Genomic DNA, 14,802 nt, shown 5'->3' with positions numbered 1-14,802 from the left:
AATTCAAGTTTTGAGTGTACCTGAATCAATACAGCCTCTGTAAAGTGTCTCTAGTCCTCTGTACTGAGATCTTCTTTTCAGTGGCAGGAGACTGACAATACTTGAATGGGTTGATTTGAGGAAAGGTGTTTGTACTGTGGGGTTTGTGCTCTGCAGGTGATGGCTCCTTGTTGCATAAGTAAGCAGGTGAATGCAGTGTACATATTTGGGATAAGAGCCATTCTGAAATATTAGAAGGATGATGATGAGTTGAGCTTAATACCCTCCCCTGGAGCTTGGGGATTTTTTGAACGGGGATAGAAATAGCCTGTCCGTCCTAAAATGCTCTGTCAACTCCATTTCATGATAATATCTAGATCCCTAGGCAGGAATACATTCTGCAAGAGGTAGAGAAATAACACTGTGGAAGAGTCTTGCAGATGTTTTTTTTTTCAGCCTGGAGCATAACCCCTGTTTCACTGTTTCAGGCCTTAGAGAGGCATGCATTGTTCTTGGCAGACTTTTTTATTGGGGTACTGGTGGAGAGGTTATTCGCCTTGGTGTCTTGTTTGGTGTGGTTTGGCTTTGTTTGGTTTTAATTTGGTTTTAGTTTTTACATTGAAGTTTTCTGTGGATTCTACAGCATTTTATTTCCATCTTTGCACTGTATTGTAGGTCCAGCTCGCTGGAACAAGTTTACAGGCTGCTGCTCAGTCCTTAAATGTACAGGTAAAGACAGTTTCCTTCTGCTGCTTGTCCTTCTCTCGTTCCAATCTGCATTATGGTCCCATTAAGTTTTTAACCTGTGATGTATCACTCTGGTTTTTCATTCTGACTGGTCTTGCAAGTGAATAGGCAGGAATGAATAGTAGTTTTACAACTGTAAATCAGGTTGACAATTACAAGCACTCAGAAATTTGGGTTGTTTAAAACACGCCCTGAATTTTAACTGTCGACTGAACTTCAGTCAGGTGTTTTATCATGAAAACTATAAAACCCCAGGGTTATGTAATATTCTTCCATTTATTTGGTGATTTTGAACATAGCAGGTACTTTCTGGTAGCTAAATATAGGAGCATAGCATGAACTATGTAATATAGGTAGTGTAGATTGCTTGTGTAAATAACAGTGATTTCAAAATAAGTCAGAGTAATTGTTTAATGTGTGAGAGGGAACAAAACTTTCAAACTTGTTTTATGATGCTGAACACTTCAGTGTATCAGTTAACATGCCACTTCCTCTCAGTACTATATTAAGGGGCAAGGGATGCAGTTTTATTGAAAACTGGTTTCAGTATTGCCTGTTATTAAAAAATGTAGGTAATGCATTACATGAAATGCAGTAGAATGTGGACCCACTTATACATAATAACAATTTGGAAAGAAGAGAAGGTATAGTGACCTTCCTTTCTAAGAGGAAGGAGGCAGAAAATTGCTTTGGTTGCCATGGTAAACTTCCATCCCTGAGAGAGATGTTGGCAAACAGGCTGTATCTCCAGTGCAGAATGTTTACAGTCCTGCGCTGTAATTATCGCTCAATGACTGGCAGAATTAATCAGAGCCTTTATGTTAATTAGCCTTGCTCTGCAGTCCCTAAAACAGGTGGTGGAAAATATGCAAATCTATGCAGAATTTTAATGTTCTGCATAACCAGTTTTAATTATCATAAAACTCCCTCAACCCTCCTCATGCACTTGCATTTCCTCCCTCATGTCTTCACAAGTTCTTATTTAAAAGAAACCAACAAAACCAAACCACACATACACAAAATTTCCAACCCCCTACCCCCCATCTTTTAAATGAATCAGCATTCAATTAAATAAATATTACCTTTGATTATTTAAGAGCACTGTGTATATTATGGATTTCACTGTAGGTAGAGAAACCTGTGAGGATTTCTCAAACCAGTTTCACGCAAGCCAACAGTATGACGACTTGGAGGTGCAGGGTGCAGATAATGAAAGGGAAGCAATCTCCTTGCCCTTGTCCCATTGTTCAGGATTTTAGGCAATGAATAATTTTAACAACCTTTTCTTTCTTTGTGGTGAAAGGTAGTGTCAGCTGCTTTTGCATTGTGCAAAATTAAATGAGATCTGAAAACAATGCCAAAGAGTTACAGAGGACCTGGGAGCCTCTTTGTTTTGTTTAAACTGCGTTACCTACAGACATGTTTGAGCAACCCTAGCATATAGAGCCATGGCTTAAATGCACTCTTAAAACAAACCCAAGGGCTTTTTGTATGCAGATGAAAGATTTTTACTGTGCAGTGTTGAGATAGCAGTGTTATGCATTAACATCTGTTTTACACTATAAAGAGTTGTTTGGTTTTTGTTGTGTTGTTGTTTTTTTTGACTAGTCTAAATCTAATGAAGAATCTGGGGACTCTCAGCAGCCAAGCCAGCCTTCCCAGCAGCCTTCAGTGCAGGCGGCCATACCCCAGACCCAGCTCATGCTGGCCGGAGGACAGATCACTGGGGTAAGATTTACCCAAGTACCCTGCAGTAAACCTCCTGTCCGGCAAATGATTGCAGTATCCACAGCAGTCCCTGCAGAACTCAGTGAAGGTTATTGTCATTTCCTTTAGCACAGGAGGAAGCTTGAGTGAAAGATGAGACAGAAAAATGTCTTCCTATAAAAAAAACAACTCCCAACTTTTGACCTTTGAGGTTTGTTGCAAAGTGTTTGCTTAATTAAAAAACACTTCTCTCTGTTCTGAGCATCTGTCTTGAGTCTACAATGAGATTAGCACCTGGTGCATGCACAAAGAAAGTCAGTGTCATCAAAAGGGATTTCAGTTAGTCTTTTCAGTTTTTTTTTTGGCAACATGAAACATGGGAGCACAAGACTAAATCTTATCAGGTAGCTGGGTGAAGAACAAAAATCAGGGGAACTGCTGACACAAATTCTTCCTCTCCTCAAACACGTTTCTTGTGTAGCAGCTATATTAGTACTTGCCTTTAGCCTATTCAGCCTGGTTTTAGCCTACTGGTTGTGAGGGGTTTTTTAATTGCAAGGCAGTAAATCTATGGAATGACTTGTTTCAGGATTACCAGTGTTTCTGAATTGTTGTAAAGGCTTTCAGCTATCTAAGAGCAAATTTCATGAATGGGCTGGTTTGATTGAAGAGTTTGCCTCCATGTAATCCACTTTGCAGCTTTAAGAGTTTGCATGCTAATAAGGAATTTTGGGCAGTTGCTCCAGCAATGTATTTGTGATAGGAAGCGTTAGGTTAGATCATCTCTCCGCTTAGATGAAGTGATACCTTAATTTCATGTTCAATCATGAAGTCTTCTTGGATGCTAGTGTGTAAATGTCCTGTGGAGTTCTTGGTCAATTACAGTGAGGGTTCTAAAAGTGAGACTGCTTTAATATGTTCTTAATGCCTGGCATACTTCACTATTTTTCTCATTTCCAAAAGATGTGGGTTTGCTTGCATTTATCATTGGCTGCAGTAGTGAGACATTCGAAACTCCAGGTACATATGGATTGTAGTAAGCATGGGCATCAAGATTCATTTACGTGTGAAGGAGGGGTGGCTGCCACCTGTTTCACAAAGATAATGCATGTTTGGGAATGGGAGGTGATGTAGACTTGCCAGTTCTACTAAACAACAAAAACCAGGCAGATGGGGGGAGACTTGGAGAGAAACAAATGGAGCTCGTGTTCTTTACTTATATCTTAGGGTATAATGGAAATGATGGAATATGGCAGGGTTACATGCTAATGTGAGGCAGCTGGGGTGTTATCAGTTTGTTCTGTAGCCATAGCCAGCATTCCTGCTTTTCATTCATCTGGCTAATCACTTGTGTTCTGCTGGGTGTATATTTCCTTTCAAATCCTGACAAAATCGAGTCTTTTCTTCTGCTTGCTACTTGATTACCTTTTCCCTGAACTTCTTGGTAGGACTGTGAAGAAAACTTGAGCAAAGTCAGGTTCTGTAGGTTCCAGTAGGTGCAAATGTTTGCATTCATGTGGTTTGGTTTATGTCAGGTCTGTGGTAGATTGGTTCCCACACTGTGCTGGGTAGATAGTTGTCCTTACTTAAGGCCAGAGTCATTGGCTAGTTAAAGGCTGAACTGTAGTAATAGTTCAAGGAATGTCTGGTTAATACAACTAGCAATGAGCTAGCTAATGGCTTTGTAGCTGAAGTGGCTCTTTCCATTATTAATGGCTGTGTTTTCTAATTATTTATAGCTCACGTTGACGCCAGCCCAGCAACAGTTATTGCTACAACAGGCGCAGGCACAGTTGCTGGCGGCTGCAGTGCAGCATTCAGCCAGCCAGCAGCACAGCGCTGCTGGTGCCACCATCTCGGCCTCTGCTGCAACGCCGATGACGCAGATCCCTCTATCTCAGCCAATACAGATTGCACAGGTGAGCCTTGAGGCTTGAGAGGGTGGAAAATAGGAGATTTGACTAATTGCATCATTGAACCGATACTTTTATTCCTTATTCAGTGAGTTTCTGTAGTGCTATAGCTCTGTATCATTGAGTGCTGCTAGTCTTTTCTCATGTGTCCTTAGAGCAAAGAGTGCATACCAGATGCTCATCAGTTCCACAGGGCTTCTGAGTTTGTTCCTCTGTGTGACCAGATGCTGTATTTTCTGGATTTTTCTCCTTGCAGTTAGCTTGAGAATGGAGAGCAAGGTGCCCATATCAGGGACATTTGTCAAAGGCTGTATGAGTGGGAGGAGATACCTATGTATCACAAAGGATGCTTGTTAGATCCAAAGACCAAAATAATAGGAGCCAAAGAAAAGGCAGTATAACTTGACACATTTTTGTGCTGTTTTGGCTTGGTGCTTAATGCACCAAGGTCATTTACTATGAATGGGGACTCTCTTGTGCCTAGAGAAAAACTTGCCAGAATGAATCTGGTGTCAGAATCTGCCCAGTTTTGTGGGCTGCTGATAAAGGCCTATTAATTCTGGAGATCTGCTTGCCAAGGAAGTTTTGCTTAACTGGAAGCAGCAAAGATCCTCCTGGGTTTTCCAGGCTTGGCTTAATGCAGTGTGGGAATGCAGCACCACTGTCACTCTGATTGGCATACATGCTGCAGAAACTCCTTAGACTTCCAGGCACGGGTAAGCAAATGTACAAGCATAAGCATCTTGAGTACTTATAGTAGGCACTTGGCTTGATGATGCTGAGGTCCATCTTACCATAGATTCAAGTTCTCAGTAGGCAATATTTCAGTTTGATTAGGTTAGCTGTCCAAAGTATGTTGGGTATGTAAGTTGCAGCTTCTTGCAGTGATCAGGTTAAGACTCTTGGATGCTGCACATTGGCCACAACAACCCCATGCAGAGCTACAGGCTGGGGTCAGAGTGGCTGGAGAGCAGTCAGGTGGAAAGGGACCTGGGGGTGCTAGTTGATGGTAGGCTGAACATGAGCCTGCAGTGTGCCCAGGCAGCCAGGAGGGCCAATGGCATCCTGGCCTGCATCAGGAACAGTGTGGCCAGCAGGAGCAGGGAGGTCATTGTGCCCCTGTACACTGCACTGGTTAGGCCGCACCTTGAGTCCTGTGTCCAGTTCTGGGCCCCTCAGTTTAGGAAGGAGGTTGACTTGCTGGAACGAGTCCAGAGAAGGGCAACAAAGTTGGTGAGGGGCTTGGAGCACAAGCCCTATGAGGAGAGATTGAGGGAGCTGGGGTTGCTTAGTCTGGAAAGGAGGAGACTCAGGGGTGACCTTATTGCTCTCTACAACTACCCCTGAGGGGGGGTTGTAGTGAGGCAGAGGTTGGTCTCTTCTCCCAGGCAACCAGTACCAGAACAAGAGGGCACAGTCTCAAGCTGCATCAGGGGAGGTTTAGGCTGGAGGTTAGGAGGAAGTTTTACACAGAGAGAGTGATTGCCCACTGGAATGGGCTGCCTGGGGAGGTGGTGGGGTCGCCGTCGCTGGGGGTGTTCAGGGCGAGGCTTGACAGGATGCTTGGTGCCATGGGTTAGTTGATTAGGTGGTGTTGGATGATAGGTTGGACACGATGATCTTGAAGGTCTCTTCCAACCTGGTTTATTCTATTCTTTCTATTCAGAACTATTTGTGCTTCTATTCAACTGGGATGAAGTATCTGAAAAGTGAAAATAAAAGCTGATTAAGAATGGAAATGATAAATTATCTGTGCAATCTGCTGGTGAAATCTGCTGTTCCTTTATTGTGTTCATCCACTAGCTGAATAGCAGCCTAGGTGTGCTATTAGTTGCTTAGCTGAAATGGCAAAACTTCTGTGGTGTTGGTGTAAAAGTTCTGACCTCTCTGGTTGTCTTTGAAGAGGCTGGAGCAATGCCATATCACATTTGCAAGGGCAGTACTGCTGCTGCCTGCTGCCCCCTCATGCAGAGCCTTTTAGTGCACTATGATGAGTCATGTGACTTTTCTGGCAACTTCAGAATCATAGAATAAATAAGGTTGGAAAAGACCTCAGAGATCATCAAGTCCAACCTGTCACCCAACACCTCATGGCTAATTAAACCATGGCTTCAAGTGCCACATCCAGTCCCCTCTTGAACTGATTATGATCTTGATTTGGAGAGTAAGTAGTTTCTCAGACTGTAGGAGCAGTGTTACCTTGACTGGTCCATTTTGTCATGTCTTTACCCTCTGCAGGTAGAATTCCAAGACAGCATTAGCTAATCTACATTCAAGATCATAGAAGCATTGAATCAGTAAGGTTGGAAAAGACCTCAGAGACAATCAAGTCCAACCTATCACCCAACACCTCATGACTAACTCAACCATGGCTTCAAGTGCCACATCCAATCCTCTTTTGAACACCTGCAGGGATGGGGACTCCACCACCTCCCTGGGCAGCACATTCCAACAGCCAATTACTCTTTCTGGGAAGAACTTTCTCCTCACCTCCAGCCTAAACCTCCCCTGGTGCAGCTTGGGACTGTGTCCTCTTGTTGTTGTGCTTGTTGCCTGGGAGAAGAGACCACCCCCCCGCCTGGCTACAACCTCCCTTCAGGGAGTTGCAGACAGCAATAAGGTCTCCCCTGAGTCTCCTCTTCTCCAGGCTAAGCAACCCCAGCTCCCTCAGCCTCTCCCCAGCCTTGTTGCCCTTCTCTGGACATGTTCAAGTATCTCAATGTCCTTAAATCGAGGGGCCCAGAACTGGACACAGGACTCAAGGTGTGGCCTAACCAGTGCTGAGTACAGGGCCAGAATGACTTCCCTGCTCCAGCTGGCCACACTGTTTCTGATGCAGGCCAGGATGCCATTGGCTTTCTTGGCCACCTGGGCACACTGCTGGCTCACGTTCAGCCAGCTCTCAACCAGTACCCCCAGGTCCCTGTCTGCCTGGCTGCTCTCCAGAGATGTAGCATGCAAGGAAACTGCCATGACCATCTAATTTGTTAAGGCTTTCTCTGTGTCCAACAATATAGATATATTTCAAGAATAAAATGGAAAATGTCCTTGTCAAGAAAGCTGATGGCTAGTTTCTGACATCTCTCCATGCATCTGCCACAGAGTTCCCATTTGCTGTTACGTGTGTCTCTTAACCTAAATGCAAATAGAATAGAATAGACCAGGTTGGAAGAGACCTTCAAGATCATCACGTCCAACCTATCATCCAACACCACCTCATCAACTAAACCATGCAACTAAGCACCCTATCAAGTCTTCTCCTGAACACCTCCAATGATGGTGACTCCACCATCTCCCCGGGCAGCCCATTTCAATGGGCAATCACTCTCTGTGTAGAACTTCCTCCTAACCTCCAGCCTAAACCTCCCCTGCTGCAGCCTGAGACTGTGTCCTCTTGTTCTGGTCCTGGTTGCCTGGGAGAAGAGACCAACTCCCACCTGGCTACAACCTCCCTTCAGGTAGTTGTAGAGAGTAATAAGGTCACCCCTGAGTCTCCTCCTCTCCAGTCTAAGCAACCCCAGCTCCCTCAGTCTGTCCTCATAGGGCTTGTGTTGATCTGTGCACATGTGCCTCTTGTCTTCCAAGTGTGCAGCTTAGGATGGCAAGGTCTGCTTCAAGAAAGTGCAGGGCATTAAAACACTTACTAACTTGAAGACTCCATGAAAAATAGTATGTGATCATGTAGCACAAGGGGAGCACATTAAAATTTCACTACTCTTTTGTCTTTTTCTCCTTTTTCCATTCCTAAGTGCTTAAGTGATTGACTCTGCTATCAGTTTCTTTTAGGGTAGATTATTTAAAATACATAAATGTAGCTTGGCAGAATCTTGTTAGCTTCTTCTCCTGGTGAATGAGAGAGTGGTGGTGAATGGTGCCACATCCAGCTGGCAGCCAGTCACTAGTGGTGTGCCCCAAGGATCAGTGCTGGGCCCCATGCTCTTTAACATCTTCATTGATGATCTGGATGAGGACATTGAGTCCATCAGCAGTAAATTTGCAGATGACACCTAGCTGGGGGCAGGAGTTGATCTGCTGGAGGGTAGAGAGGCTCTGCAGAGGGACCTCGACAGGCTGGACAGATGGGCAGAGTCCAAGGGCAGGAGATTGAACACATCCAAGTGCCAGGTTCTGCACATTGGCCACAGCAACCCCATGCAGAGCTACAGGCTGGGGTCAGAGTGGCTGAGAGCAGCCAGGCAGAGAGGGACCTGGGGGTGCTGGTTAATGGTAGACTGAACATGAGCCTGCAGTGTGCCCAGGCAGCCAAGAGGGCCAATGGCATCCTGGCCTGCATCAGGAAGAGTGTGGCCAGCAGGAGCAGGGAGGTCATTGTGCCCCTGTACACTGCACTGGTTAGGCTGCACCTCGAGTCCTGTGTCCAGTTCTGGGCCCCTCAGTTTAGGAAGGAGGTTGACTTGCTGGAGTGTGTCCAGAGAAGAGCAACAAAGTTGGTGAGGGGTTTGGAACATAAGCCCTGTGAGGAGAGGCTGAGGGAGCTGGGGTTGCTTAGCCTGGAGAGGAGGAGACTCAGGGGTGACCTTATTGCTCTCTATAACTACCTGAAGGGAGGTTGTAGACAGATGGATGTTGGTCTCTTCTCCCAGGCAACCAGTACCAGAACAAGAGGACACAGTCTCAGGCTGCGCCAGGGGAGGTTCAGGCTAGATGTTAGGAAAAAGTTCTATACAGAGAGAGTGATTGCCCATTGGAATGGGCTGCCTGGGGAGGTGGTGGAGTCGCCATCACTGGAGGTTTTCAGGAGAAGACTTGATGGGGTGCTTGGTGCCGTGGGTTAGTTGTTTAGGTGGTGTTGGATTGGTTGATGGTTGGACGCGGTGATCTTGAAGGTCTCTTCCAACCTGGTTTATTCTATGTATGTATTCTATGTATGGTGAAAGTGCCAGGCATAATTTCAGCAGGTGTTGGATGCAATGTGACATTTTATGGCAAACTTCTGCCACCTAGATGCATAGGTAGATGGAGCACCATGCTTGTTGATCCATCTTGACGAGGGTTTATAAACAGTACTCTGCTTTGTTTGTGTTGCCATTGTAAATATATAGCTGATTACACAAATAGCTGAATGTTTGCTTTAATTGATGATTTTTGAATAATCAACCAGCAGGTCTCTGCAGCAGGGGGATTACCATGTTTATTTTAATTAACTAATTGCACAAGCATGACTTCTTTAACATGCACTGCAGTTAGCATAAGGTAAGATTGTCCAGTTCTGGGCCCCTCCATTTAAGGAGGATATTGAGACACTTGAGCATGTCCAGAGAAGGGCAACAAGGCTGGGGAGAGGTCTGGAGCACAGCCCTGTGAGGAGAGGCTGAGGGAGCTGGGGTTGTTTAGCCTGGAGGAAAGGAAGCTCAGGGGAGACCTCATTGCTGTCTACAACTCCCTGAAGGGAGGTTGTAGCCAGGTGGGGGTTGGTCTCTTCTCCCAGGCAACCAGCACCAGAACAAGAGGACACAGTCTCAAGCTGCACCAGGGTAGGTTTGGGCTACAGAGAGCGTGATTGCCCATTGGAATGGGCTGCCTGGGGAGGTGGTGGAGTCACCATCATTGGAGGTGCTCAGGAGGAGACTTGATGGGGTGCTTGGTGCCATGGGTTAGTTGTTTAGGTGGTGTTGGCTTGGTTGATGGATTGGCCGCAGTGATCTTGAAGGTGTCTTCCAACCTGGCTTACTCTACTCTACTCTACTCTACTCTACTCTACTCTACTCAAGTTCTTCCCAGAAAGAGTAATTTGCCATTGGAATGTGCTGCCCAGGGAGGTGGTGGAGTCCCCATCCCTGGAGGTGTTCAAGAGGGGATTGGACATGGCACTTGGAGCCATGGTTTAGTCAGTCATGAGGTGTTGGGTGATAGGTTGGACTTGATGATCTCTGAGTTCTTTTCCAACCTCATTGATTCTATGATAAGATGTTAGTGCTGCTACTAACAGTGAGTGAGGATAGAACTGTTAATAACAATTTAACAAGTTTTGGGGTTCTTTATAATCTTCAGTTGTTTTCAGGGTCCACAATCAGTGTTTATATGCTAGGAACTTAAAAATTGCAGAGATGCTTAAGTTTGTACTGCAGTGTCTAGAGATAATGGCATTAATTTTAGAACTTCAGGTGATACAAAAAGTATGTCAAAAACAGCTAGAAAAACTTCCATGTGTCAACACAGAAGCACTTGGCAGATGATTCTGCCAAGGTAGGAGCTGAATTGTTCTGGTGTTTCTAAAGTGTTAGGCAGCACCAGAAGCCATCCCTCTTTCCCCAGAAGCCTTTCCAGCTCTTTCGATCTGCTTCTGCTAGTGTATAGATTTTACCGTTGAGACCAACAAGATCAGTGTAGGAAAACAGTGTTGGGGTTGTTTGCATGGTTGCTCTTGAGAGATTTATTGTAATGCTACAACTACCTAAGTAATAAAAGTTTCCCAAGGTAAAAATCAAGTTGGATTTCACAAGGATGTGTGGAGCTGGTGGGGCTATTTAGGAATGATTAGCCTTGCAAGTCCCGTTTCCATTCTGCATTACAGAATTGTATTTCTGTATTTAAACAAGACTCAGCCAAGATACCACTTACCAAGGCAGATGCACAGAGTAAGATTGCTTGTACCAGTTATCCCTGAGGCCTCAATTTAAAAACAGTTTTCTCATATTAAAGTGTAAGAGTCTGATGATGAGAGCTGTCATGTCTTAGCTGGGTACCCTTTGTTAGGAATACTATAGTCTTAAACAGAAAGCTCTTCTCCTTAGATCTTACAAATACACTGAAGCTGTTTCTTTCTGTTCTTTCTTGTATGTAGCTCCATTTCCTGTGGGGCTTCTTCAAATCATCTGAGATTTGCTTGGTCATCTGGGGAGGGTTCATTTGTTTGCTTTTTGGTGGGGGGAGGTTCTCAGTCTGTTTTTCTGTCCCTGCTTTTTCCTTCATAAAAGGAAGCCCTCCTAACTCTTCCTTTTGTCTTTCTGTTCTCTCTCTTATCCACCTCTATTTTCATCCGTCAGCCTCACTTCACGTGGTGTTCAGAGCCTTACTCAGCTTGCCCTGCTCTTTCTTCTGCACCTAGCCACTGCATCCAATTCAGAATGAGTCCCTGTGTTCTGGAAGGGTCTGTTCAATCTGCAAAGCTAACCAGTAGAGCATTGAAAAATCAATGAATAAATGAGTGGATGTCCATGTCACATCAGGCTCAAGAATTAAGGGGTTTTTAGTAATTCTGACCAGTGTAACTTCATGATATCAAGTCAGAAGAAAAATAGAGTTCCTGGGAAAAAACGGAGTGGTTATCTCACTTCTTTGGGAAGGAAATTGTCCTGGATTTCACAGGAATGATTGCAGTGTTAGTCACTTTTTCTGAAAACAAACAAGACTATTAAACAGTTTTAAATATACTCTGGTGCCCTGGGGGCACTTGCAAAAATGTTGCTACCCTCTTATAAAGTGGAACTTTCCCTTTCTTACGTTATTGCTTGGTCAGTCCATCTGCTGTCTGTCTACCATATTATCCCACTGCCTGCTTGTGACTTCACAGGACTGAATTGCCTAAGTGATTGATGGCTAGTGTCATTGTAATGCAGGTTAAATAGTCATTTTCTTACAGTGAATCTATATGGTCTCAGGTTTTTTCAGTCCACAGTCTTTGTTTCCACTCATGACACTCAGCACTCCTCTTCCCTAGGAGATGAGTGTGGAAACTTTGAAGTCTTAGGTTAACCGTTTTAAAATTAAGTAAGGTTATAGACAGATAACTCTGTTCTACATATGACTGCATTGTGCAAATGAAAAGTTGTTCTTGTTGATCTCTCTCGATTGATTGTTCATCACCATCCCCTCTGCTGGCAGTCAGTGGCCTTCCGCATATGCCCACTGAGCAGCTTGTGCATGTACTCAGAAACCTGCATCAGTCAAAATGGATGGAGGCTGTTTCACTGCCCTGAAGTTGCAGGTCTTTGCAAGTCTGGCTCACTTTAATTCTAGTATGTTAGTTACTGAGAGAATTGGTGGAAGTGGCTAACTGCAGGGGTCCCAGTTGACTGAAGGCTAGCAGAGGTAGCACCTACAAGAATGGCCAGGAGCATCTGGACAACTAGACATGTCAGTCAGACCATGGTGCCAGGGAAAGTCATGGAGCAGGTCCTTCTGAGTGCCATGTGCAGCATGTACAGGACAACCAGGCAATCAGGCCCAGTCATCATGGGTTCATGAAAGGCAGGTCCTGCTTGATGAACCTGATCTCCTTATATGACAAGGTAACCTGCTTAGTAGATGACAGGCTGTGGACATAGTCTACCTGGACTTCAGTAGAGCCTTTGATGCTGTGTTCCACAGCATGCTGCTGGGGAAGGTGGCTATTTATGGCTTAGATGGACTCTTCACTGGGTTGAAAACTGACTGGCTGGCCAGGCCCAGAGAGTGGTGGTGAATGGAGTCACAGGTGGAGGGTCTGGATTGATGGGCTGAGGCCACGTTTAGGAGGTTCAGCAAGGCCAAGTGCTGGGTCCTGCACCTGAATCACTTCAACCCCATGCCAATGCTAGAGATTTGAGGAAATGTGGCTGAAAAGCTGCCCAGTGGAAGGGACCTCAGAGTGTTAATTGACAACTAGCTGAATATGAGCCAGCAGCGTGCTCAGATGGTCAATGTCAACAGCATCCTAGCAGCATCAGGAATAGTGTGGTCAACAGGACTAGGGAAGTGATTGTCCCCCTTGTACTTGGTACTGGCAAGACTGCACCTTGAATACTGTGTTCAGTTTTGGGCCCCTTGCTGCAACAAAGGCATTGAGGTTCTGGAATGGGTCCAGAGAAGGGCAACAAATCTGCTGAATGGCCTAGACATAAAAGTCCTATGGGGAGTGGCTGAGGGAGCTGGAACCATTTAGTCTAGAGAAAAGAAGGCTCATGAGAGACCTTCCTTACCTCTTCACAATTACCGGAAAGGAGGTTGTAGCAAGGGGGATGTTGGTCTCTTCTCCCAAGCAGCAAGTAACAGGACAAGGGGAATGGACTTAAGTTGTGCCAGGGGTTGTTTAAATTGGACATTAGGAAAAATTATTTCACTGAAAGCACTAGGACAGGCTGTCCAGGGAAGAGATGGAATTGTTACGTCTGGAGGTATTTAAAAGACGTGTAGATGTGATGCTTAGGGACATGGTGTAGCACTCCACTTGGTACTGTTAGGTTATTCTTAGAATAGTTTTGGTTGGAAAAGACCTCTAATGTTTGGGCTTGATGATTTTGGAGATCTTTTCCAGCTGAAATGATTCTCTGAGTTATGTTAAAATGGGCAGCTCCATTCGAGCAGCCAGATAGAGCGCTGTCCAGGAGCAAAATGACGTTGCTAACGCCTTCTGATGCAGTTGGACCCAGAAGAGAGGCTGTCTGCCTCTGGGATCTGAGTTACTTAACAGAAATGGAGGGGTTTTGGAGGTTTTATGCTTGGTTGAGTTTTGCTTGTGTGATGGGAGGTTGTAAAAGTGTGGAAAATAGTCCAGGCTTTAGTCCACCTGCTTGGTGGGGATTTCATAGAATCAATAAGGTTGTAAGAGACCTCAAAGATCATCAAGTCCAACCTGTCACCCAACACCTCATGACTACTAAACCATGACTTCAAGTGCCACGTCCAGTCCCCTCTTGAACACCTCCAGGGACAGTGACTCCACCACCTCCCAGGGCAGCACATTCCAACAGCTAACAACTCTCTCAGTGAAGAACTTTGTCTTCACCTCCAGCCTAAACTTCCCCTGGCACAGCTTGAGACTGTGTCCTCTTGTTCTGGTGCTGGTTGCCCGGGAGAAGAGACCAAGCCCCACCTGGCTACAACCTTCCTTCAGGTAGATGTAGAGGACAAGATGATTTCCCCTGAGCCTCCACTTCTCCAGGCTAAGCACCCCCAGCTCCCTCAAAACAGCTTGTTCTCAGAAAGATGGAAAGATTTGACACGTGTATGGATAGTTTTCATAGATTATCTTTCATGTTATCTTTTAGATTATCTTTATATGTTGTCTCATATACATTGTGTATCACTGCTCAACTTTCAGTTACTCTTGTTGCTGTCCTGTTTGGAAAAGATGAAAAGGGGGGAAAAAAAGCTACTTTGGGGGGGGAATGTTTTTAAGCAGTTCATTGCATTTTCATTCTGCAGCTGAACAGCCTGTTGAAGCATTTTTCTTGGTGGTTCAGTTTCCCAGAGCTTAGCCTTTACATTGAGATCATTCAGTTAATTCTAGAAAATGAATAGTTCAGAATGGTTTAAATGCATAGAAGTAGGGTTCTACAACAGTGTGGTGCTTTGGGTTGTTCCTTTTAACCTTTAATTATAGCCATGTTTATTAAGCTCATTGTATTTTGTTTCAGTGCTAATCAAATGTATTTATTACTTGAGCTAGCCACTTCCTGAGATGTGACCTGCACAACCAGAGTACAAACTGGGAGGATGTGATTTTTTTTTCCTT

At 44.8% G+C, this 14,802-nt stretch overlaps 1 protein-coding gene across 11 annotated transcripts in view; it reads left to right on the top strand.

Annotated features, from left to right (window-relative positions):
- Window positions 1–14,802, top strand: part of POU2F1 (POU class 2 homeobox 1) — a 144,696-nt gene that overhangs the window by 94,334 nt on the left and 35,560 nt on the right. For 4 of the 11 annotated variants that reach the window (XM_054165942.1, XM_054165941.1, XM_054165943.1 and 1 more), the window contains exons 4-6: window positions 655–708; window positions 2,335–2,454; window positions 4,173–4,352. The exons of 2 other annotated variants lie outside the window; for them this stretch is intronic. In XM_054165942.1, coding sequence (XP_054021917.1) covers window positions 655–708; window positions 2,335–2,454; window positions 4,173–4,352 — 354 coding nt within the window. The remainder of the gene's footprint in view (window positions 1–654; window positions 709–2,334; window positions 2,455–4,172; window positions 4,353–14,802) is intronic. 5 more of the 11 variants (XM_054165947.1, XM_054165946.1, XM_054165944.1 and 2 more) reach the window with 4 other exon arrangements.

This window comes from Dryobates pubescens, chromosome 12 (assembly GCF_014839835.1).
Source record: "Dryobates pubescens isolate bDryPub1 chromosome 12, bDryPub1.pri, whole genome shotgun sequence".
Classification (NCBI taxonomy): Eukaryota; Metazoa; Chordata; class Aves; order Piciformes; family Picidae; genus Dryobates; species Dryobates pubescens.
The sequence above is the reverse complement of the archived record's forward strand: the minus strand, read 5'-3'. Positions and strand labels throughout refer to the sequence as shown.